Source organism: Dromiciops gliroides, chromosome 3 (genome assembly GCF_019393635.1).
Source record: "Dromiciops gliroides isolate mDroGli1 chromosome 3, mDroGli1.pri, whole genome shotgun sequence".
Lineage (NCBI taxonomy): Eukaryota > Metazoa > Chordata > Mammalia > Microbiotheria > Microbiotheriidae > Dromiciops > Dromiciops gliroides.
This window is the reverse complement of record NC_057863.1, coordinates 315037856-315063123: the sequence shown is the minus strand read 5'-3', so window position 1 is coordinate 315063123 and position 25268 is coordinate 315037856. Positions and strand designations below refer to the sequence as shown.

The window sequence follows — 25268 nt, the reverse complement described above, 5'->3', positions numbered from 1 at the left end:
TTTGTTTATATTACATTCCATCATCCCAACCAGTAGTATAAAAGCTTCTCAAAAGCAAATTATTTCCCTTTTCTTTCTGCCTTTGTATTCTTAGTATTTAGTATAGAATCTTCTATGTAGTAGATGCTTAATAAATGTTCATTTAATTTTTTTTTTTTGCAGGGCAATGAGGGTTAAGTGACTTGCCCAGGGTCACACAGCTAGTGTAGTATCAAGTGTCTGGGGCTGGATTTGAACTCGGGTCTTCCTGAATCCAGGGCCTGATGCTTTATCCACTGTGCCACCTAGCTGTCCCCTTGAAATTTATTTATAATAAAATAAATGTATTAATTAAATTGGTTTATATGGAAAGTCAGTAAAAGCAATTAGTGTGAGAGTAGGTTAGAAAGCTAGGTTGAAACTGACTGTGAAGAGCCTTCGATGCCAGGATCAGTAACTTGTATTCTTTAGTAGGTAATGGGAAGCCACTGAAGTTGCCATTTGTTTTATTAGAGGAAGAGTTCAACAATAATAATGCTAACAATAACTCACATATAGCATCTTAAGGTTAGTGAATTATAGAGATTACTAGGGCAGCTGAGTGAAAAATGTATTGGAAAGGGTCAGGAGTTTATATTTTATCCCAGAGGCAATAAGGACTTATTGAAAGTTTTTGGTTTTGGTTTTTAAAACTGACCTGTGCCATAGGAATATTATTTTTACAGTTGTGTGAAAGTTTATTGGAGAAGCTGAGAAACTGCAAGCAGTGAAGATCAATTGGGAGAGTATTATCATAGTCTTATGAAGCAGTGGCGGCGAGTGAAGAAAAAAGGAATGAAATAACTCTATCACAAGATGCCCTGTTATTAAAGGAATTGCTGTGGCAAAAGAATGGCAAAGACTTGGGAATAAATTTCAGATGAAGAATTGGAGAAAAGATGACTTTCAAACTTATGAACCCTGTGTGTTGGAGATAAGATAGAAATGGGTAAGGTTGGAGTAGGTGGTAGATCTGTGGGGAAAGAAGATAATCAGTGCCATTTTATATGTGATGACTTGAGGGTATCTAACAATGGCCAATAGATAGTTTGTGATTAGGAACAGGAGGTCAGGGAAGATATTATTCCTGGATATGTACATGGGGAGCCAAAAGTCATGATGTTTTCATAGCTTTTTGAGAATTATTTTTGTCTTTATTTTTCACCATTTATGAGATGAATTTTCACATGTGATGTAAATTAATTTCATACACATATACACACACATATATATAATATGATGCTATAGTATGATAAATTAAAAACAAAAAAGGCATTATTAAATATTGAACCCCCTTTGTGACTTTTGGCCCACCCTGAGCATAGCTAGCTAGCTAGAAGTTATCTTCAAAGTGATAATAATTGAGTCTATGAAATTAGGTGTGTTTACCCTAGGAGAGAGAGAAGAGAAAGATGATAAGAGCATTAAAGAGTACTCTAGCCTTGAGGGATTCCCATGTTTTGGAAAGTGGGAGAGGGTTGATGATGTATCAGTGAAGGAGATTGGAATAAGAGTGTGGTCACACAGGCAAGAGTGAAAGAGATAACTGTGAAAGAAAACCCGGTAATGAAGAAGCTTTTTCCCCCTTTACAGGGAATAGGGTCTGAACTTGTGATTTCACTGATATAGAAAACTCCCTGACAAGAAAACTCTCTTACCAATGCAGGTCAGTCCCTTCTCTTCAATTAGATTCTGAGAGAACTGCCTGGGGAACTGAGAGATTAAGTTACTTGCCAAAAACTAGTCTTCCAATGAATGGAAACCGTCATTCGTTGCTCCTAGATTTGCCTTCTGGGACCTTATAGAATACTTTTAATCTCTCTTCTTCATAAGAGCCTTTCAAATACCTATAGACAGTCAAAATATCTTCCCTATTATTTTTCTTCTCCAAGTTAGATAGCTCTAAATTAATCTGAATAATTATTTTGTTTCTTCAACATCTTGGCCAACTGAGCCTTTTGCCCTATTAGAATATAAGGTCCCTGAATACAAAGCATCTGTCTCGGCATCTAACATATCCTTGATCTTGGTCAGTCGTTTTGTCATGCCTGAATCTTCATGACTCCATTTAGGGTTTTCTAAGCAAAGATACTAGAGTGGTTTGCCATTTCTTTCTCCAGCTCATTGTATAGGAACCAAGACAAACAGAGTTAAGAGACTTGCTCAGGGTCACACAACTGGTAAGTGCCTGAGGCTACATTTGAACTCAGATCTTCCTCCCTACAGGCCACTGTATAGCTCATGCTGTGCCACCTAGCTGACTCTAAAGTGTTATTTTTGTTTAGTTCTTTTCAGTCACGTCCCACTCTCAATGACCCTTTTTGGGATTTCCCTGGTAAAGATACCTGAGTAGTTTGCCATTTCCTTCTCCAGCTTGTTTTACAGATGAGGAAACAGAGGCAAACCTTGGTCACACAGCTATTAAGTGTTTGAGGCTGGATTTGAACTCAGGTCTTCTTAACTCCTGGCCCAGCACTCTATCCACTTGCACCAGCCAGCTTCCCTAACATTTATTTGCTAAATTTTAATCTTAATGAATGTGTTCTAACATGGATTTGTCAAAATCAGATACTAATATGTAGGTGAAAATAACACTCAAGAGTTCCTGAATCAAAAAAGCATATGCATTTCTGGCTTATTTATCTTTGTATTCTTTACACCAAACTGCTAAGTGGTATCTCAGACAAAGTGCTGGACCCAGAGTCAGAATAATTTGAGTTCAAATCTGAACTTGGCACTTCTATTAGCTAAATAACTCTGGAAAAATCACTTATCCTTTCTTAACTTCAGTTTCCTCATTTATAAAATGGTAGTAGTAGTAGTAGTAGTAGTAGTAATTATTATAACATGTTGAATGTAGCAGTTACTCAATAAACAACAGTTGGTTGAAACAATGAAGGAATGGATGACTCCTTTGCCATTCACCTATATTTAAGTGTCTAATTGTGATATATCCTAGCAAAGTTGCATACATACCATTTTAGAACAATGGGAGTTATCCATCCCATCCCTCATCCTTCCCTTTATAATGGCTCTATTAAGACATATGAAAGCTATGTAAACCAGAGCACTTGACTTTTGTATTATTAATTCTGAGGACTATTATGCTGTCCAAGTGATGAGTGAAGTGATGCAATAAGTTCTTTTTGGAGAGGCCCTGTGGACTATCTATTCTGAGTTTATAAAAATATTTAAATAGGCTAAAATAAAATAACTTCTACTTCTTGACTGTTCTGCCTTTGGATTAGTCATAAGTCTCTTAACTACAGTGGCACATTCAGAAATCAGAACCTGTGAACATTCACAACATTGCACCATCATGCACGTTGCCAACGTTAAGAAACTAGCATAGGTTGCATGCTCAGAATGGTATTTTAAAATTACTTGTACCCTGTTCAGAAGCAAATGTCTTTAGAGCACCCAAAAAAACCATTAAGCCATGAAAATTTGCATGGAATAACAGTTCTAGAGCATGAACCAAAATGCAAGTAAACCCAAGGGCTACCTACACATGATCCTTACCAGGGGATGTGCCAATACCAAAGACTTTGGGAAGGCTTAGTACAAACTATCAGGTTAAAAAAACAGATGTTGTCTCCAAACTTGCATTGCTCTTCATCATAGACATTTCTCTAAAGTTTCAAAAGTTTGATTTTTGAGCCATTCTAATTTAAAACAAGGTAGGAAAAAAGCTGTCAAATATTTTCCTTCAACTGGAAATGATTGAACAAATGAAATATTCTTTAAAAATGCTGTCAACAGCTGTAATTATCAACATCTTATGACAATCATTAAAAATAGAAAAGCAGATGAATAGAACAGATAAGAGAAGGAAGAAGAATCAGAAATAATTGAACTCTATCACCTAGTGGTAAATAAAGCCCAAAACAAAAATTACCTAAACCTCCCTATTTGATGATAACTGCTGGAAAAACTGGAAAATCATCTGGTAGATATTAGGTTTTAGTATAACATTTTCTGCCATATTCCAAAATAAATTTAAAATGGAAATGAGATTTAAATATTAAGATTATATTAAGAATTGGAAGAAAAAACACCATATAACATTTTACAGCTATGGAAAGGGGGTAAATTCTTTTTTTTGGGGGGGGGCAGGGCAGTGAGGGTTAAGTGACTTGCCCAGGGTCACACAGCTAGTGTCAAGTGTCTGAGGCCGGATTTGAACTCAGGTCCTCCTGAATCCAGGGCCAGTGCTTTATCCACTGCACTAACTAGCTGCCCCCAAGGGGGTAAATTCTTAACCAATCAAGAGATAGAATAAATTACAAAAGATAAAATAGCTAAGTTTGCTTATATGAAATTACAAAGCTTTCCTAACAAAAAAGAAGGGAAATAGTCAACTAGAAAAAAATCATTCTCCAAATATCTCTGATAAAAATTTTATATCCAACATATATAGATAACTCCTAGAACTATAACAAAAAGACATTCCCTAATAAAAAAAAAGTGGTAAAAAGTTATGGGCAGAGTTTTCAAGAATTTCAAAATATCTGCTATTGAAGGAATGCTTGAAATCACTAATAATAAGAAAAAGCCAAATCAAAACAACTTTGTGATTTTGTTGCACACCCTGCAAATTGGTGAAGATCACAAAGGAAAGAAATAGTCAATGTTGGAGGGGCTGTGAAAAAAGATAGGCACACTAATGCATTGTTAGGGGAGCTATGAATTGGCACAACAATACTGGAGAGAAATCTGAAATTATGGAAATAAGGTGACTAATATCTTCAAACATTTTGTCCCAGAAATTTGATCCCTTGCTAGAAATATACCCAAAGAAAGTCACTGGCAAAAAGAAAAGCAATAAATACACCAAAATATTTATAACTCTTTTTGTGGCAACAAAACACTGGAAACAAAGTAGAGAGCTACTGACTGGGGAATGGCTGAAGAAATTGTAATATGTAAATGCACTAGAATGTTGCTGTGCTGCAAGAAACAATACATATGAGCCAGAGAAGCACAGAAAGACTTACATGAAATGATTTTAAAAGATGTAAACAGAAGAAAACAATATAAATAGTAGTTATAACAAGAAAGACAGCTACAAAAATAATTAAAATTGAATATTGTCAAATTATAAAGAAGTTTGGCTTCAAAGAAAAGATATGAATATAAGTACCTCCTCTTTCTCCTTTGCAGAGATCAGGGTATATTGCATGTAACTACAGATATTTTTAATGCATTGATTGGGCTTGGTGAATTTTTCTCTCTTTTTCCTTTCTGTTTTTTAAATAAATTCTTTGTTATAAAGGATGACTTGGTAGGGAAGGAGGAGAGATACAGGAGGAAATCTACCTGATGTAAAAAACAAATGATATCAATAAAATAACTGACTCTTAAAAATCCACTACAAACAGCCACACACTTGAAAAAATGTGGTCTCTTAATAAGGAAGAATATTTTTTACTCCAAAGTTGAAAAAGATTATACACAGCCAAAAACAATGTTTAAGAGGCAACAGTTCAATTAAAGTTATGACACACACAGAACTAATAGAAATACTGAATGTTTTAAATTTTATATCTGAACCTTCTGTGGGATCATGGCTCAGAGTTTCAGAGAACAAATCAACTACATAATGATTCTAAAATACCTGAATCTATCAAATACCTTTCACAGGAAACTGAACAATGAATGACTTATAAACTACTGGAAACAATGGAAAATTGTGACTGACCATGAATTTTAAGGTCACCACTTTTAATAGCACTGTGGGTTGTCAAATTAAGAAATTTCATTATAATAGCATCACAGTGGAAAATTGTTTTGGTATTATTTCATATTATCTTTAATATTAAGTCTCAGCAGTCAGATTGGGAACCTAATTAAGTAATTAGACACAGATTTCCTGTATGAAAATAATACTTCCTCCTCTTAAAAGTGGCCACCTATTGGGTTTGTAAATTAGTTGTGTTTAAGAAAAGGCAAACAATCTGTTTGGAAAAGGCTGTATGTTGTCCCTACTCAGCAATCCAAAAACACACTGAAGTGTTTAATTATAGAAGTGTAACAGAGCTCAATATGAGTTTTCAAATAATGGGTTCTTTTTGTTTGTTTACTGTATAGACTTAAATATGAATATATGACAAGTCTATTTAATGGAAAGATATTGCTGTTTGATATCTTACTGGTCATCTGCTGAAAGAATACAAGTCTTTTTTTTAATGAATTTAGTCTTAAAATTCTCTAATTCAAAAAATCACAACAAACCTGGCTTCGATAACTATTAAATATAATTCCAACAAAAATGATAGAAAGATGCAAAAACATATAAAACTCCATATTCATTAATTACATATCTACTATGCTAATAATAATTCATTCAAGATGCACAAATCTTAAAACATTTTATGAGGAATTTTTATGTTCCATGTTAGCTTGTTAAACAACTCTATAAAAATACGGAGCCTGACAATGTTATTTTTCCCCACACTGAGCTATCTAATAAAATGTGTCACTTGAAACTCACTATTTTCTCCCCTGCTGGTTGTGCTTCTCACAGAGGTTAAACAATTGTGTGTTTGTTTGTTTGTTTTTATGAACTACGGCTTATTTCTCTGAGATGAAGCATTAAATAAAAGATACTTATTTCCATTCATATTTAGCTATTAAATATTCTTATGTCTTCCTGTTATGTAGGCCCTGATTACAAAAGGCACAGTAAAAGGAATTTAATTTATTTTCTCAATCAATTTAGGGAACAAAACCCAGATGGTTTCTTTAAGAAATATAGAAATTGCTATCATACCAGCATAGATTAATGTTCTATCTCTGGAATAATTTTCCCACCTAGAAATGGTTGACATTAAGTGCTTCAAACAAACTGGGTTTCATATGTGTGTGTACATATATGCATATACACATATACATATGTACATGTATATATGTATATATGCACAAAATAAAAAGTATACACCTTGTTCTAGCATGATTTCTTTTTGTTTTGGTTTGGTTTGGTTTTGGGGAGGGAAAAGGCACAAGTTTAAACCCTTAAGCTGTAAGACTTGACAAAAAATAAGTTAGCTTTTTACATAATCATGTTCAATCTAATCCAACTTTTCATGCGGAACTGAGATCTAGAAAAGATAAATCATTTTGCTAAGGTCACATACAGAGGGCAATGACAGACCTAAAAGCCATGTCACCTGACTTCTACTTCAGTACTCTTTGTTGTATACAATACTGAATGATTCTACAAAGCCCTAACTTGAGTAAATCAAGGCCAAGTCATCATAGCTCCTGGAAATTCTTCCATTGAAGTGGCTCTGCTGCCACAGTAATTTATTTCTAATATCCAGCTGATTTTCTCTAGGGTCAAATTCACAGGGGATAAAGAATCTAATGATGTTTTTTTCTTAAATTCATGGCAGAGGACTGCTAAATGTATGCTTCCAATAGTAATAGCATCCACAATGAGGAAAAGCATCTTGGAAATTAGTTGCCAATGGCAACTACAAACAATATTTTTGAGTATTTTTATAGAATAAAGAGATACAACTAAAACAGGCAAGATTCTTACATTCATATCACTGTCACATAGCTAGAGATTCACTCTGAGGACAGAATAAGTGTCTAATAAATATAAATTCAACAACTAAATGTTTTTCTTTATGGTGGCAAAAAACTGGAAACTAAATGGATACTCATCAACTGAAGATTGGCTAGACAAATTATGATGTAGAAACCTGATGGAATAGTACTACTTGTTGTATTCCAAGGCAATAAATGGAAAAAAAAAACCAGATGATTTCAAAAGGACATGGAAAGTCTTATATGAACTGATTTTGAGGGCAGTGAGCAGAACCAGAAGAAAAATGTTATACCACGACATCAGTATTATGAAAAAGAACAATTCTGAAAACTTTTATATACTGATAAAAGGGCAGAACCCGGACAACAATTTCTACAATAATAACAAGACTACAAAGATAAACAAATGTGAAAGGTGTAAGACTGATGATCAACCCAATGACCACCCATAATTTTAGAGAACCAATAATGAACCATGCTATCTACCTCCTCACAAAGAGATGATAGCTTTAGGGAGCAGAATGAGATGTTTTTAAAACCTTAGCTATGTATGTGTTACAAGGAATTTGTTTTTCTTTTTTTTTTTCAACAGGGTCAGGCTTAGGACAGAAAATAGATTTCTACCTATTAAAAAAAAACACTTAATAACATTTAAAAAGTAAAAAAATACCTAATTGAGTTACTGTCATAGTAACTCATAGCCATCATAGTTGCTAACCATTTTGTGGATGATACATACCTCCTTGGCCATGTCTGTATATTTCTGTTTTTCCTTTGGGTCTAGAACTGCCCACCAATCAGCCAGTATCTTGGTAGCACCACGGTTATCCAGCCGGGGGTGTTCCTGACGAACAAGGGAGCGATGGCGTTTACAAAATAAAAGAAATGCATTCATTGGTCTACGAGCTCTCTGCTCTGAAGACTCATCATCTTCAGTCTCATCTACATCATGCTCTAGCCCATCAGCTCCAAGAAGTTGGACCTATTAGCACACAAAATGAAAAAGACAAAGTATTTCAAGACTCTCCCTTTTCACCAAATAGCAAAGTTAAGAATATAGTATAATAACTAAAGAACTGAAGTGCTGTAACATATTAACAAGACTAGTGGAGGAAGCATAGATTTCTTAGATGTATTTAACAACTTTGACACAAATAGTCACAATGGCACAGGGAACTGATTATCATTTTATCCCATGGGCATTGTATATTTTCAGATGTTATAGTAATAACCATACACTTTTTTGTATTTGAATTTGCATTTTGTATTTATATCTTAATTAATACTTAACATATGTGAAAATGTCATAGTGTTTAAATATTAAAAAGCAAACACAGATCAGGATTATTTTTCTCCAGGTATCAAGAGAGGCATTACCCAGAAATTGGTGCTGAGATAATCTAACATCTAGAAAATAAAGAGAATGCTACAATTAAATCTTCAAGTCCACTAACTAACATATCAGTAATAAAGAAAGGAAATGTGATGTGGAAGGAGTAATTGATCAGAGTAAACTAAACCTATGCTCCTTTGATCCTTCTAAACAAAAAAGCTTTGGGGGCTAAACTCATAGAGGCACACAAAGCAAGAGTCACTTAAATCTCCTATCTATTAACCTTCACATTCAGTCAGTCGCAAAGCCCATTGCAAGGTCCTTCACACTCATGCCTTCCTTTCTTTCTATTCTCATTACCACTAGTCAAGTTTTTGATCCTCTTATCATCTATTGCTAGGACAAATGAAATAGCCTTCTAATCAACCTCTTCTACTTCAGTCTTTCCCATCTGTAATCCATCCCGCATAAGTTCAGATCTGAGAGTGTCATTGCAAAGTTCTAAAACCCTTGATGGCTGGCTACTGTATAGATTTAAAAAACAAACAAACAAAAACCAAAGCAAAAAAACCCCAAAAAGCCCCCAAAAACAAAAAACAAAACTCACTAGCCTGACCTTGAAGGCTTTTATTAATCTACCTCCAGGCCCATACATAAAAAATGTATTTATAAGTAGCTCTTTGTTGTGGTGGCAAAGAATTGGAAATTGAGGGGGGAAATCGGAGAATAGTGGAACGAAATATGGTATAAGAATATAATAGAATACCATTGTTCTGTAAGAAAAGAAAAGGACAATTTTAGAGAAACCTGCAAATATTATATAGAACAAAGTGGGCAGAACCAGCAGAACAATTTGTAAAATGACAATGATCTTATAAAAACAAACAAATGTTAAAGACTTAGGAACCCTCATCAACACAATGACCAACCACAATTCCACAGCACTCATGTTGTCAGTGGTTGTGTTTCTTCTTTTTGACTCATGTCCAATTCTTTTGATACCTTTTTGAGGTTTTCTTGGCAGAGATACTGGAGTGGTTTACCATCTCCTTCTCCAGCTCATTTTACAGATGAGGAAATTGAAGAAAGCAGGGTTAAGTGACTTGCTCAGGGTCACATGCTAGAAAATGTCTGAGGCCAGATTTGAACTCAGGAAGATGTGTCTTCCTGACTCCAGGCCCCATACTCTATGCACTGTACCATCTAACTGTCTGTGACTAATGAAAACATGCTAACTACTTCAGATAGAAGTGATGGACTCAGTACAGATTGAAAAAAAATTGGGGGGATATGGCTAATGAGGAGAATTTGTTTTGTTCGTCTATAAGTATTTGTAACAAGTGTCCATCCCTTACCCCTTGCTTTCTCAATGGGTGAAAGAGGAGTGGCAGGAGGAAGAGAATTCAGAACTGAAAATAAAAATGAAAGAAAATCTATCTTCCATGTTCCTCTCAAGTTTTATATATGACTTAGTTTACTTCATAACCCCTGAACATCACCCTTCTTTATTTATGCCATTAGTTGTTTTTTTAATATAAAATGCCCTATCCCATCTCTGACATTCAAAGTCTTTCCCTTTCTTCAAAGCTTTTCTCAGAATCTACCTTCTCTGTGAAACTTTCCATAACCACTCCAGTCAGATAGATAAAACAATGAATCTGCAGTCAGGAGCTCTGGCAAATTCTGTGTCTGATAATTAGTGTGAGACTTTGGGCAAGTCACTTAAACTCCTAGGCCTCATTCAGGCTTAACTAGATGGCCTCTGAGGTCCCTTCTAGTTCTAGACCTCTGATCCTATGAATCACAATTCCCTCTCCTTTTGACTATCTACAAAAATTTACCTTCCAAATAACTCATCTCATTTATATACTATCTCATGATGTAATTATCTGCATGCATAACTGATCCTCCCAAAGAAATCATAAGACTGGAGGGCTGTGAGCACATTTTATATTTCCTTTTAACACTGACAGCATTGAGCATAGTGTCTCACATATAATAAGAACTTAATATGGTTGCTGAATGAATGAAATTTATGAAAGACTTCTCAAAGGCTATGTGAGAGGGAAGAAAAGTAGTAAATTAAGTTTAAACTTTAAAAAACAAAAAGAAATTCATCAAGGAAAAATAAATAAAACTAAAATTGTAATGGGTTTAAGATATCAGTTATAAACAACATAAACCATAAAAGCAATTTAGGAGTCATTTTTGAAGGTACTGAACCCAACTGTCCTTCTCAAAGGGCCTATAGAATATTCAGAATTAATAGGAAGTAGAAAAAAAACATCCTAATCTTGAATAAAATCATGGTATATTTGGAATATCACACTTCTTTTTTTAAAAAAAGGCAAAGTTGGAAGGAATTCAAAGGGAAAAATCCAAAGGAGATAGAACATCCTTCTAAGCTTCTTAAACCGTGGGTCACAACCCCACATGAGGTCAAGTAACTGAATGTGGGGGTTGCAAAAAATCTGGGAATAGTAAAAGGTTATGTATACCTACTTTATACTCCTATATACTTGGAGTCATGTAAAAATTTCTTGGATGAAAAGGGGTCATCAGTGGAAAAATTTTAAGAAGCTCTGCTCTAGAATAGGGCAGAGAAAAAAAACACTGGACTTCTATCCACAAAGAAGCAAGCTAAGAGAGAATGTGATTAAATATGACAAAGACTTCTGAAATTATGAAAGAGTGAAACCATCATTGCCAAGGCCCAGAATATCAGAACTGAGTAGGGAGGGGCAAAAGTTAAAAGTTGAAACTATATAACAAGTAAAATGACAAGTTACTAGATATGGTAAATAATAAAGCTAAGGATCTAACTTGTTACTCTAAGAGTTGGTATGGGGTAAACATGAAAATAATTTTAAGGGCTCATAGCAAAATAGATTTATAAATGAGTTTCTAAAAGAAACATCGGCATATATTCCTAAGCAACTAATGTTCTCATATGGGAACATAACCATGTTCTTTTATACGCTGTCCCTTGATGCTACTGTTGAATGTCCATTGTCTTAATTAATTTAGGATGACATATATTATGTTCTTATGTTTAAAACACAATTTTAAATATACCACATTTCTGCATTTATTTAACTGCTAACTGTGCACAGAACTCTCTGCATACTGAGTCAAGAACTGTAGGATTTTATTGAATTTACATGTATGCAGACTTCTATATAGCCTGGAGCAGTTAGCAAATGCTGCTGGTATAAGAAAAGGAAATGTGACTGACTAACTGGTGAAGAGAATCCTGAGGAAATGTTGCATTCCTGGGTAAGGGACAGAGTTGTAGTCAAAGGCTCTTCAGGAAAGAGAGATATGGAGAGAGTACATTTCAGGGAGTAGAGAGAGAAAGACACTGGAAGCTATACATATAGAGAATCCAGCTCCTCAACAAATTCCTGATTTCCAGCTTGCTTCTACAAAAACTTCAGAGAAACAATTCTTTGAGTGAGAACAAGACTTCTTTCTTGGTTTAAGCTTAGAATCTTATCTCATTCTCATCTAAAGAGCACACTCATACTTGTATATTTTCTGGTATGTTTTATTTATGTAACTTCTCTGATTTCTTTTTGCTTGAATTTAAATGGGTTTACTCACTATTTACTATTTGTGATAATTTTTGTGTATCACAGTTTGATGGAGAGGAGCTAAGATGGTGAGTATAAATAAATTAAGGACTAGTCTGTCTTAAGAATGATCACATGGGGGGGCAGCTAGGTGGCGCAGTGGATAAAGCACCGACCCTGGATTCAGAAGGACCTGAGTTCAAATCCGGCCTCAGACACTTGACACTTACTAGCTGTGTGACCCTGGGCAAGTCACTTAACCCCCATTGCCTCACTTAAAAAAAAAAAAAAAGACCACATGGCAAGGAATTGGAAATTGAGGGTATGCTCAACAATTGGGGAATGGTTGAACAAGTTGTGGTACATGAATGTAATGGAATACTATTGTGCAGTAAGAAATGATGAGCAAGCAGATTTCAGAAAAACCTGGAAGGACTTACATGAACTGATGCTGAATGAGATGAGCAGAACCAGGAGAACATTGTACATAGTATCAACAACATTGTGTGTTGGTCAACTGTGATAGACTTGACTCTTCTCAGCAATACAGTGGTCCAAGATAGTTTCAAAGGGCTCATGATGGAAAATGCTCTCCAAATCCAGAATAAAAGAACTATGTAATCTAGATGCAGATTGAACCATACTATCTATTTCTATGTTTTTTGTTTTTCTTTTTTTAAGGTTTTTCCTTTTTGCTCTGATTCTTCTTTCACAGCATAACTAATACGGAAATATGTTTAATGTAATTGTACATATATAACCTATATCAGATTGCTTGCTGTCTTGGGAAGGGGGGAGGAAGAAAAATTTGAAACTAGAAATCTTATAAAAACAAATGTTGAAAACTATCTCTACATGTAACTGGAAAATAATAAAATACTTTTATGAAAATAAAATTTAAAAAAAGAATGACAACAGAATTAATTTACCTTCTGAATTCCTAAAATTCAGAACCATTTATCTGAGATGTTAGAGTAGGGACAGAGAAATATAATTTGAGTCCCTTGACCCTCTTAGAGACTAGAGAAATAAGTAAATAGCATCAAAGTGTTCTTGGGACTTGCCTGTCTCTGCCTCTCAAGCTCATTTTCTGGTGCTATAGGAATGGATCCTGGCTCTCTTCCTTTCCACAAATGTGGCCAGATTCCATGCTACTTACAAGCCATGTCTATACATTAAGACAACACAGGGAGACATAGTGCATACGTTACATATACAAAGGAGCAGAAAGCTATGATACAGAAAAATCTCAGGACCACATATATTTGGTTCTAGAATACATTACAAGTGGTTTTGGACATAGGTTCCTATAAAAGTATTTTGCTGAGTTGGTTATTAACTTTTTGTAGTTGTTGTTTTCTAGGTATATATTACTTCAACATTCTGGAGATGGTTCAGGGTATGGGGCAAAGCAAGAATTAAATCTGTGCCGTTGATAATGGAAATGTGACTATAAAGTGTTTTTTATAAGCAACTCAATAAATCTCTAATACCTTCATGGAATGACGGAATTACCTTATCAATATCTTCTTCTTCTTCTTCCTCTTCCTCCTCTTCAGAAAAGTCAAGAAGTTTCTTTGCTAATAATGGATGCCACTGAAGACACTTCCTCTTTGGTCGTTTTCCAGTTCCTTCCCCTTCTGCTGAATGATCCTTATTTCTATTACTGCCTTTCATTACTGTGACCTATAGTAAGAGATGGGGGGGGGGGTGTTGGGTTGTGTCAGGGAGAGAGGGAGGAAGAGGAACAATCAAAAGAAAATTTGATTAAATTAGTTTATTTAGTCATTTGAACTTTAAGCCAATTAATATTCTAATGACTAAATAAACTAATCTACCCACTCAGGGATTTACTGGATTAAATAAAACCAAAGGTCACAACAAAACTCATATCAACTCAGCCAAATTAAGCTAATACACATTTCCTTTCTTCTACTGGGTAACTTCAGAACTTACTAGCAAACATGATGTCTCAAAAATGACAGCAAGGCAAGCCTGCTTTGTGTACTCTCACTGATATATACTCACTTAATAAAGGAAGGCAACTGCCCAATAAATATATGCAATCTTATTTGCATAGCTCATGAAGTGAATTATAACTAATGTATTATATTCCTGTGAGTTTGTAGGCTCACAAAATTTGTCAGCCCTGAAAAAGAAAACATCCCCAAAGACCTGACTGCAAGTAAGTCAACATTACACATAATCTAATATGGTAATAGAATCTTAGAATCTTTATTGTGAATTAATCAAGAATTACTTCAATAGAGATTTATTTTTACAAAATCACCACCTGAAAATGGGTCAATGGACTCTAAAAGGGTGCTAACATCATTACTTAGAAGACAAATCATGGGGCAACTAGGTGGAGCAGTGAATAGAGCACGGGCCCTGGAGTCAGGAGGACCTGAGTTCAAATCTGGCCTCAGATACTTGACACTAGCTGTGTGACCCTGGGCAAGTCACTTAACCTCAGTTGCCCCACCAAAAATAAATAAATAAATAAATGAGAAGAAGGCAAATCACTGCTCCATGTATATGTCTGAAAAATATCTCTATGCTACTTCCATAGCCCATAACTTCGGCTGAATATCTCTAGCAATGACTTTAACAGAGGCAGCATTCCATTCTACCCACTTATTCCACACTGACTGTCTATACAAAGCTACCAAATAGCCATAAGCAAGCACTCATTTTTTTAAAAAGCAGGTCACTCCTTGATGAAAAAGTTAGAAAGTTAAGTGTTATTTTCAAATATAGTTTTTATTATGTGTTGGGCAGGAGTTTAAATTTACTTTCCAATTTTCCAAATTAAATTATGGAGACATCTTTTCCTTCCACAAATACCTTTGACATGTAATGGTCCAAAGTCAAATGGAATTTGTTGGGGATTGTTGTTATGAAAATAAAACACTGCAAGACTGTTTTGGAAGTATTTATATCTAGGTAGGGAATTATTATAACTATGATATCATGAATGTACCATATTTGGGATCCAACTTTATTATCCTCAGAAAACACACACTCTACAGGAAGACAATGGGGGAAAATGATTCAATATAGAAGTATCTGCTTTCCAGATTTTCAGGAATCTATTCCATCTATAAAGCAATGCTAAAGTTTTCTTTAATCCACTGATATTCTGAGCAAATGTATTTTGATGTTGTTATCATTAACTAGAGTTGAATGTTATAATCCCCTGTTTAGAACAAAATTAGAGGGTAATATACACTAGGTAAGTTTCCCTACTTCCCAACTTCCCTGTCTCTGTTAGCAGAGAATACCTTTCACATCCCCAAAGTCTCTCTTTCCTCCCATATCTGATTATAGCTGTTGAATCTTATTGACTCTTCTTGGTAGCATCTCTAGTACCTATCCCTTCTGTTATAGTCCTACTCCTATCTAATTCAAGTTCCTTTAGCATCCTAATCCCTTCAGATTCTTGCCATTACTACCCACTCTATATACCACTGGCCCAATCAATTTTACTAAAGCAGAACTCTTATCACATTACTGTTCTCCTCAAATATATTCAATGGGCACTGTATATAATTCAAACACCTTAGTCTAACATTCAACATCCTCCTTAATTTGTATTTCACTTCCGTTTTCTCCTGCCTTATTCTACATTATTTCCCCTTTACATAACATAGTGCAGGCACAATGAACTTTCAACACACTCACTGAGTCCTCTCAATACATTCTTTTCTTCTCTGACTCTATGCTTTTGTTTACTCCTTTCCCTACATCTGGAATACCTTACCATACAAACACAGACATCCCCAATGTCAAAAACCTATTCAACATTACAGGGACAGCCTTCTCCATTTGGTACCTACTCCTCTTTTGGCTTCTACAATACTGAACTCTCACAGTTCTCTCTGGTCGTCTGCTCTTCCTCTTCTGATTCCTTGTACTTTTTTCCACTTTTTTAAATCATAGGTATCACTTAATGTTCTGTCCTTAGTCCTATTCTCTTTTCTCTCTCTACTTGGTCATCTCATTAACTCCCATCACCTCAATGGTAACCTGAATGCATAAGACTACCAAATGTGTCTCTCTAATCCTGACTTCCCACAGGACAAGAACCAAGGATTTCCATCTACCAGCTTCCTCTATCAATTTGTAAGGCCCAATGACAACAGAAACTCAACATTTACTCATGGCATGCTGTTAGTAATAATGACAGTTAGGATGAATATAGCACCTATTATATTCCAGATACTGTAATAAATACTGTACAAATATTACCTTCCATCTTGCAATTGAGGAAACTAAAGCAAACAGAAGAAAGGTTTTAAGGTTTGTAAAGTGCTTTACAAGTATTATCCCATTTTATCCTTACAACAACCCTTGAAGAGAGGTGCTATTATTATCCCTATTTTACAAAAGACACTGAGGTGAAGAAGTGACTTGCCCAATGTCACACGGCTAATAAGTTTCTCAGGCCCAATTTTACTCATGCTCTTCCTCTCTCTGTGTCTCTTTGTCTCTCTCATTCTCCCCCCTTCTCTCTACACACACACACACATGAACATTTGAAGATAATTCATAAATAGAAAGGAAAATGAATAATTTAAAAGTTGGAAAGGAAATTGTATGTGTAAAGACAAAGGGAAGAAAAAAAATTGGGGGGGGAGAGGCAATTGGGGTTAAGTGACTTGCCAAGGGTCACACAGCTAGTAAGTCTTAAGTGTCTGAGGCCGAATTTGAACTCAGGTCCTCCTGACTCCAGGGCTGGTGCTCTATCCACTGCGCCACCTAGCTGCCCTGGGAAGAAAAATTTTGAAGTCTAACACTATTGTTAATACTAAAATGTATATTTATGACAGAAACAAGGATATAGCTTTGTTATACTTGTCCTATAAAAGTAACATTTTCTTTCTTTTTTGAGGGGCAATAAGGGTTAAGTGACTTGCCCAGGGTCACACAGCTAGTTAGTGTCAAGTGTCTGAGGCCAGATTTTAACTCAGGTCCTCCTCAATCCAGGGCCAATACTTTATCCACTGTGCCACCTAGCTGCCCCAAAAGTGACATTTTCAAACATTATTTCTTACACTTGAGAAGTGGCTGATTAAGCAAAAGTAATCTATTTACTTAAATGGGCCATGTTTCTACCTATACTGTAATTTCATATAGATTAAAGGATATGTCCAGAATGATCCCTCCCCTATACATTACTGGTGATCAATATACTTTAGCTCCTTTGGGTCAGAACTGTATTCTTTAGGTATTCAAATGTAAAGACTCAGAATTGAGAGTTGTGATTTATCAAATGAATAATTTATCATAAAGGTGGCGCAGTGGATAGAGCACCGGGCCTGGAGTCAGGAGGACCTGAGTTCAAATCCGGCCTCAGACACTTAAGACTTACTAGCTGTGTGACCCTGGGCAAGTCACTTAACCCCAATTGCCTCACCCCCCCCAAAAAAAAGTACTTTATAAGCCTCTCACCCTTAAATGAACTTTTATTACTATTATCAAATTACAATCCTGAGGTTATTGCCAATGAGAATTACTTACCAAATACTTTACCTTGTCTGCATTTCCCTGTCCAAACAATGAGTTCCTATCATCTTTTAAAAAGGCCAATGTTGAGGCAACTAGGTGGCGCAGCAGATAGAGCAACAGCCCCTGGAGTCAGGAGGATCTGAGTTCAAATCTGGCCCAGACACTTGACACTTACTAGCTGTGTGGCCTTGGGCAAGTCACTTAACCACAATTGCCTCACCCAAAATAAACAAATAAACAAATAAATAAATGAATAAATAAATGGATGAATAAATAAAATAAAAATAAAAAGGCCAATGTTGAAATGCATATGGCATCAGATTTAGTGCCAAAGAATATCAGTTTAAATTCCAATTCTGCTACTTCCTACCTGTATGTTCATGAGCAACTAAATTCATCTCTCTGAGCCTCGATTTCCTCATCCCTTAAAAGGATTTTACTAAATGGCCTCTGAGGTGTCTTCCAGCTCTAAACCTATGATCCTATATGTGCATTCTTCTCTACTATATTAGACATGAAATATACATTATACTGGAATGTATCTGCAAAAGTCAATTTAGTAATGAGCAACAAATAACGTCACTTAGTTGTGCTGTTCAAATATAATATGCCTAATTTAGGAAGAAACTGCAAAAGGCAAAACCTTAAGAAAGAAGAAGAAAAATAAAGGAAGTACCATGTCTCCTGAGCAACACCTACTCCCTACCTCAGTATCATGTTCTTTCATAATTATGGCATATATGTCTCCAGTGTAACAATGACTCATGATCTTTACAGATATCACGGTTTGGCAAAGTGGACTCTGTAGGTTTTTCTTTACTTAACACCAGAACATTCAGGAAATGCCTCTTAGCAAACTTATTAAGTTTTTCTTCAGAGTCCCCAAGTTTCCTTTTCTTTGCTTTCTCCTACCTTCCAGTTCCCAGTGCCCTCCCTATCATCAAGGTGCTCTCAGGAAATGCTATAACATCAGCCATTTAGAAATCCCTGTTTGTTAGAAAACTTCTAACAAAATGTCTACTCCAATAGGCACTTGCTTATTGGAATGAAAAATCCTGAATAATTCAAGGTATCAATCAACAGATAAAAAAGGAATATTTTTGGTGGAAGGAAACTCTGATCTCCCACCAGCACCACAATTCTCTTTCCCCCTCTCCAAAACAATTCCACTCTGTAACTGCCTAACCTTACAACACTTTAAAACAAGCATTGTCTTTAGCTGAGAATTACCTTCTTTAAAAAGATTTTCTTTTAGGCAGTAGGGAAGGGCCAGATCCAGGGTGACTGTGGCAACACAGCATATTTGGCTGTTTGTCATTTGCCATGTAAAGTTTCATAGATTTTGTGACTTTCCTGGACTTCAGTACATAGTACTTTGTTCAGTGTTTACTGAATTGATGAAGAGAAAAAGTCTCTAGGAGACCTTCCCATCTATGACCTACCCACTCAGATTTTTGTACCCTGCCAGTACTTAGTTTTATAACCCTTGAATGTCCTCATCAGATAAATATCGTATAGCATATTAATCTGAGACTGTCTTATTCCTCTGCTAGAATATGAGCTCTTTAAGGATATGGATCAAATAAGCAAAAAATTTACGTATCTACAATATGCCAGGCACTGTTCTATTCAGTGGGAATACAGAAACAAAAAATAGAAACAATCCCTACGCTTGAGGAACTTACATTCTAGTGATAAATTTTCAGTCTAGTAGTAAAAGTAAGAGATCATGCCTTAATAAACGTAATACCTCCCCAGTCCCTAGTACAGTACTCCACACACATTAAGTACTCGGTAATTTTGTTATATTGTCTTGTATCATTGTATCATAGCACACTGGCATTATTATATCATAATGACATGCAGTAGGTAAAGCATTTATCTCCTAGAACCAATCCCTCGGAAACTTGCCAATAGTATTCATCACTCTACGTTTTATAGAATAAATGGTTTACAGGACTAGGTCCTGTCACAGGACAAAATGTGAACACCGAGATGTTGGCAAAATGAAGTATTGGTGACCCAGAATGGGAAAGTAAGTGCTCTTATCACATGATACATTGCAGTACAATTCAATTAGAATAACTATAAAGCTCTTTGGAGATAAATGCCAAGACAAGTACTAAATATTATTATTTATTTTAATTCTAATGACTTCCAAACTAGAGATAGCATAAATGAAAAATCTCTCATTTAGCAAAGTGATGTTCTCCTTTCAGATGCAATTCAGCCATACTATTCATGCAAAGAGTGTCAGCCAACTGGTTCTGGATTGTACTCAGGCAGCTCTTTTGAGTTGAAACCTTAGATAGGTTAAGATGCTATCAAGAGTCTTCTCATGAATACTAATGAGGCACCCACTGTTCAAAGAAGAGTGTATTTGTACTAGCAGTCCTTCCCCCACAGTCTTACGTAACTGAGGAATATTTATTTTTAAAGTGGACAACTACAGAAATTGATATTTAAGCCTTGTAGGACAGAATACAATACTGATATTTGAATGTAGCTCTATGATATCATTACAAGTACAGAAGCAGAAAGAGAACATAGCACAAAGAAAATCCAGACATTGGGAAGAAATAATTAATTTGCATAAAGGAATCAGTATAAGGTCTAGAATACCTTGCACCCAGTACATATTTATGGATAATCAGGTGCCCACTTTTTATCTTGCCCTAACATTTTATTTTCTCACATATGAGTCCCCATGTTTCCCTTCCTAAATTAATGAAAAGATGACTCCTTTCTTTCCTTTCTACAACCCACATGATAATTAATTCCCTTGCCAAAGGATTATCATTATTTAATATTTCTTAAACCTCAGCAATTCAAATTCAATTTGACAAAAATTGCAAAGTACCTAGGTGGTAGGTATACAAAGAGAAGAAAGTAGAAGGAAAGAGGGAGCAGAGAGAGAGGAGGAGAGGTTAGGAGTAGGAAAAGGTGGAGAAGGAAGAGGGGGGAAAAATGAAAGCAACAGCAGTCTCTGTCCTAAAGGAGTTAAACTACTCCTCTTTTATATGTCATAGTATAAAGGCTCTCCTTCGATGAATTTGTCAACAGAACCAGGCAAGACAGCTACTGTCCGGCCTTCTGTGTAATCTGGCCCCCAATTATTTATTTAAACTCATTTGTTACTTCTCCCTAACAAGGATCCTTTTCTTCCCAGGCCAAGCTTCCTTATTCTTCACGCACAGCATATTCACTCCCATCTTCATACCTTTATTCATTCTATTCTCCCAGAATAGAACACTTTCATTCTTCTTCTGTGCTTATCCAAATAAATACTCCCAAATGCTTCCAGCCTTACTTCTAAACAACCTTGCTCCAGTCAACAGAGATACTTTTCCCTTTCCCGAATACTCAAAGCTTAAAAATAGCTATACTGTATATTTTGACACATCATCACATTCAGTTTAGCACTTTATTGGACATTGCTATTTATGGTTCTCTATTTCATGTCTGTATTTGTTTCATGTACATTGTCCACTTCAAAAATGGTAATATGAAATTTAGCAGGTATAAAGGGAGTCTTGTACACAGATTTTAAAATTCAACTGCACAAACCAAACGATTGGAAATTGAGGCATAAATGGATAATAGTTCATACAGAAAAGATCTAAAGGTCTTAGTGGACGACAAGTTCAATACAAATTTAACATCATGATGGAACAGTATAAAAGGTAATATATTAAAGCACCAGCCCTGGATTCAGGAGGACCTGAGTTCAAATACGGCCTCAGATACTTGACACATACTAGCAGTGTAACCCTGGGCAAGTCACTTAACCCTCATTGCCCCACAATGAACGAACAAATGAATGAATGAATAGATAAATAAATAGATAGATAGATAGATTAATAAATAAATGAATGAATAGACTTCATTAAGAGAGGCATAGCCTCCAGAACAGAGGTATCAATCACACCATTTTCTCTCTAGGACAGACATCTGGAGTATCTGATTTGGAAGTCATATTTTAAGAACAGTGTTAACCTGGAATGTGTTCCAAGGTTGTTGGCCAGGATGGTGAACAACCTGGAAGCAGTGTCCTATGAGGAATTAGGGATGTTCCTCCTGAGAAGAGACTTGTGGAGATAGTCTAGCTGTTTTCAAGTATTTGAAGGTCGTCAAAGAGAGAAAGGGATTACGATTGTTCTGGCTGGCAAGAGAAGACAGAGCTATATTACTATATATACTATGTTATGTTACTCACAAGTAATAGGAGAAAGCTGCAGAAAGGTGGATTTAAGTTTTATTAAAGAAAAACTTCCTAATACTTAAGAGTTCCTCTATAGTATAATAAGATGGCTTGAGAAGTGGTTTCCTTTTCCCGGAAGATTTAAAAGAGACTGGGTTTAAAAGAGACTTAGTGGGGAGGCTATAAAGGAGATTTCTTTTCATATGTGGGTTGAACTGCATAATTTCTGGAGCCCTTTTAACTCTCACCACTCTATGCCTCTGATCTTAATTTCAAGCTCTTAGTTATTTCCACTATATCACACTGCCAGCTGCATAACATGGCTAGGGGCCATACAGTAGAATACGTCTATATACTCCACAGTGCACAATACTGTAGTACAAATTAGGTACTCAATAAAGCCATGCAGAATTAAATTGGCTGGTAATAAAAATGACTCCCTTGTTTTTTATTTCCCTTCATAAGTCTTTTAAGTGACGGGAAGGCAAAAAAGTAAAACAAGACTGGAGTTAAGAGTTTCTTACACAAGCCTATTATTCTTCTTTGCATATTAATATGTTTATTTGCTGATAATTTTTATGTTCATGATCAAAATAAAATTAAATTTTTTTTGAAAATAGGATAGTAAATGAGGAGGGGGTAATGAAGAAGATGAGTAGAGACCAAAAAAGAGATATGGGGAAGAGAATCAAGAAAATGCCAATGTATTGCATTTATGCAGATGTCACTGTAAGTCATCAACAACTTTCAGTTCTAGTCCAAATCTTAGCTTTATGTGTTGCAAAGTCCATACTTCATATCCCAGAATACAGATTTATTTATCTTTTGTGCAGCCACTCCCTAAGTAGAATGAAGATACTTGTGAGATGGTGATTGATTCCAGCTAAACTGAGTACTTGGAGTGAGGAAAATCTGGGTTCAAATTCTTCCTCAAATACCTCCTAGCTATATGATACTGGGTAAGTTACCTCATTTCTCTATACCTCAGTTGCCACAGCACCTTATCTCTTAGTCTGTTACTTAGAACCCTGAACAATTAAGTGATTTGCCTAGGTCACATGGCAAGAGGACTTTCATGGCTAACTCTCTATCAGCTATGTCATGATGGGTGAAGGGGAGGCTGTGGCATGGGTTGAGATCCCATTCTCTGTAAGGGGGTGTGTGTGGGGTGCAATTCTCATTCCTTATCCTTCTTGACTTCTCTGCAGCCTTGTACTCTATAAACCACATTCTTTGCCTGGATGCTCTCTCCTGTATAGATTTTTGTGGCGCCATCCACTGGATTTGGAAAAGAAAAGATCATTGCTTATTTTCGGGAGAGTAGTGTCAGTTGAGTCATGAGGCTGGAAGCCAGTTAGCAAAGGACTGAGAAGTGAGTCAAGATAAGGAGTACAGACAGCTTTCCTATGAGTTTGGAAGTGGAAGGCAGGAGAGATATAGCATGCTAATTGGAAGTGATGGTTGGTTGAAGTGAGGGGGGTGGTGGTGGTTTGTTTTTAAAAGCTGAAGGAAAACTGGGCATGCTTATAGGTAGGATGGAAGGAGCCAGTAGATAAGGAGAGATTAACAATTTGTATGTGAAAGTAAGATATGATTTGGGGAGCAATCTACTGGAGGAAAAGGGAGGTGATAAGATCAAGAGTACATGCAGAGGGGGGCAGCTAGGTGGTGCAGTGGATAGAGCACCGGCCCTGTAGTCAGTAGTACCTGAGTTCAAATCCGGCCTCAGACACTTAACACTTACTAGCTATGTGACCCTGAGCAAGTCACTTAGCCCCAATTGCCTCACTAAAAAAAAAAAAAAAAGAGTACATGCAGAGGGTTGTCCATGGAAAGGAAAAGGCCAATCATAGACTAGAATAGGGGTTCTTAACTCATTTGGTGTCATGGATTATTTTGATCACCTAGAGAAGCCTACAGATTTTCCTCATGATGCTTTTAAATGTATAAAATAAAATGTATAGGACTTTAGTGGAAACTAATTGTATTGAAATAGTTATCAAACTATCTTTTTCTAAAAAATAAATTTCACAAACCACGGGTTAAAAATCCTTGGATTAGAATAAATATTGAGACAACAGGGGATCATCAAGGGGTTTTGATATGTGGAACTCAAAATGAATAGTTTCTAGTAAGATAAAATGACGTAAATCTGTAGTCTATCTAGTTACCGTGCTTGTGGGAGTACCTCAAGCACTCCAGCCAGATGTAAGTAGGAGATGCAGAGGAAGATGGTGACAATATTTAAGGATCAGGGTTTGGCAAGGCATGGGTAGTGCTACACAAAGGCGGGGGGGGGGGGAAGTGATTCTAGAAAAGAAGACAGCATGACACTGAACTGTTTAGCTACAAGGTCAAGGTGGGAAGGAAGAAAAGAGAAACCATCAAGAGGGCAACGGTGTAAATGAGTATACTGAAGGACAGAAGGGGCAGAGGAGAAGTGAGGAATAGGAAGGAAGAGAAGGAATGATAGAGGCTTAAGGTAAGATGAAGGATTTTCAGAGTTTGGGGGAGGAGGCTGCGACAATTCCATGAGAAAGGAATTGGAGACTGATAGGCAATTTCCATCAGGTAGACTTAGTGACACATTTGGAGAGAGTGAACCTCAAAGGAAAATAAGCTGTAGAGGAAGAACTGGAAGTGGCAATGGGAGCAAGGAGTCATGCTGTATTACCCCTTCTCCCTCATCCTCCATATACAATCAGTTGCCAAGTAAGGGAAAGTGGATAGTTCATTGGACCTGGAGTGAAGAAGTTCTAAGTTCCAATTTTGCCTTAGATGCTTAGTAGGTATGTGACCCTGGGCAAGTCACTTAACCTGTCTACCTTAGTTTCCTCTTCTGTAAAATGAGGATAATAATAGCACCTACCTTGTTTGTGAGGATAAAATGGAATAATATTTGTAAAGCACTTTGCAAACCTTGAAGTAGAAATGCCAACTATTATTATTATCAATTCCAACTCTACAACATCTCTTGTGTCCATACCTTTGTTTCCATCCATAGGGGCTCAATCTTTCTCTATAGAGGCTCTCATCAGCTCTCTCATCTGTACTGCAACAAAATCTTCACAACTGGATC

At 36.1% G+C, this 25268-nt stretch overlaps 1 protein-coding gene across 14 annotated transcripts in view; it reads right to left on the bottom strand.

Annotated features, from left to right (window-relative positions):
* The window catches only part of BBX (BBX high mobility group box domain containing), a 379187-nt gene that overhangs the window by 141328 nt on the left and 212591 nt on the right, over nt 1-25268 (bottom strand). For all 14 annotated transcript variants that reach the window (XM_043994822.1, XM_043994815.1, XM_043994823.1 and 11 more), the window contains 2 exons: nt 13993-14163; nt 8312-8554 (listed from right to left, as the gene is read on the bottom strand). In XM_043994822.1, the coding sequence (XP_043850757.1) occupies nt 8312-8554; nt 13993-14154 (405 nt within the window). In that variant the 5' untranslated portion in view covers nt 14155-14163. The remainder of the gene's footprint in view (nt 1-8311; nt 8555-13992; nt 14164-25268) is intronic.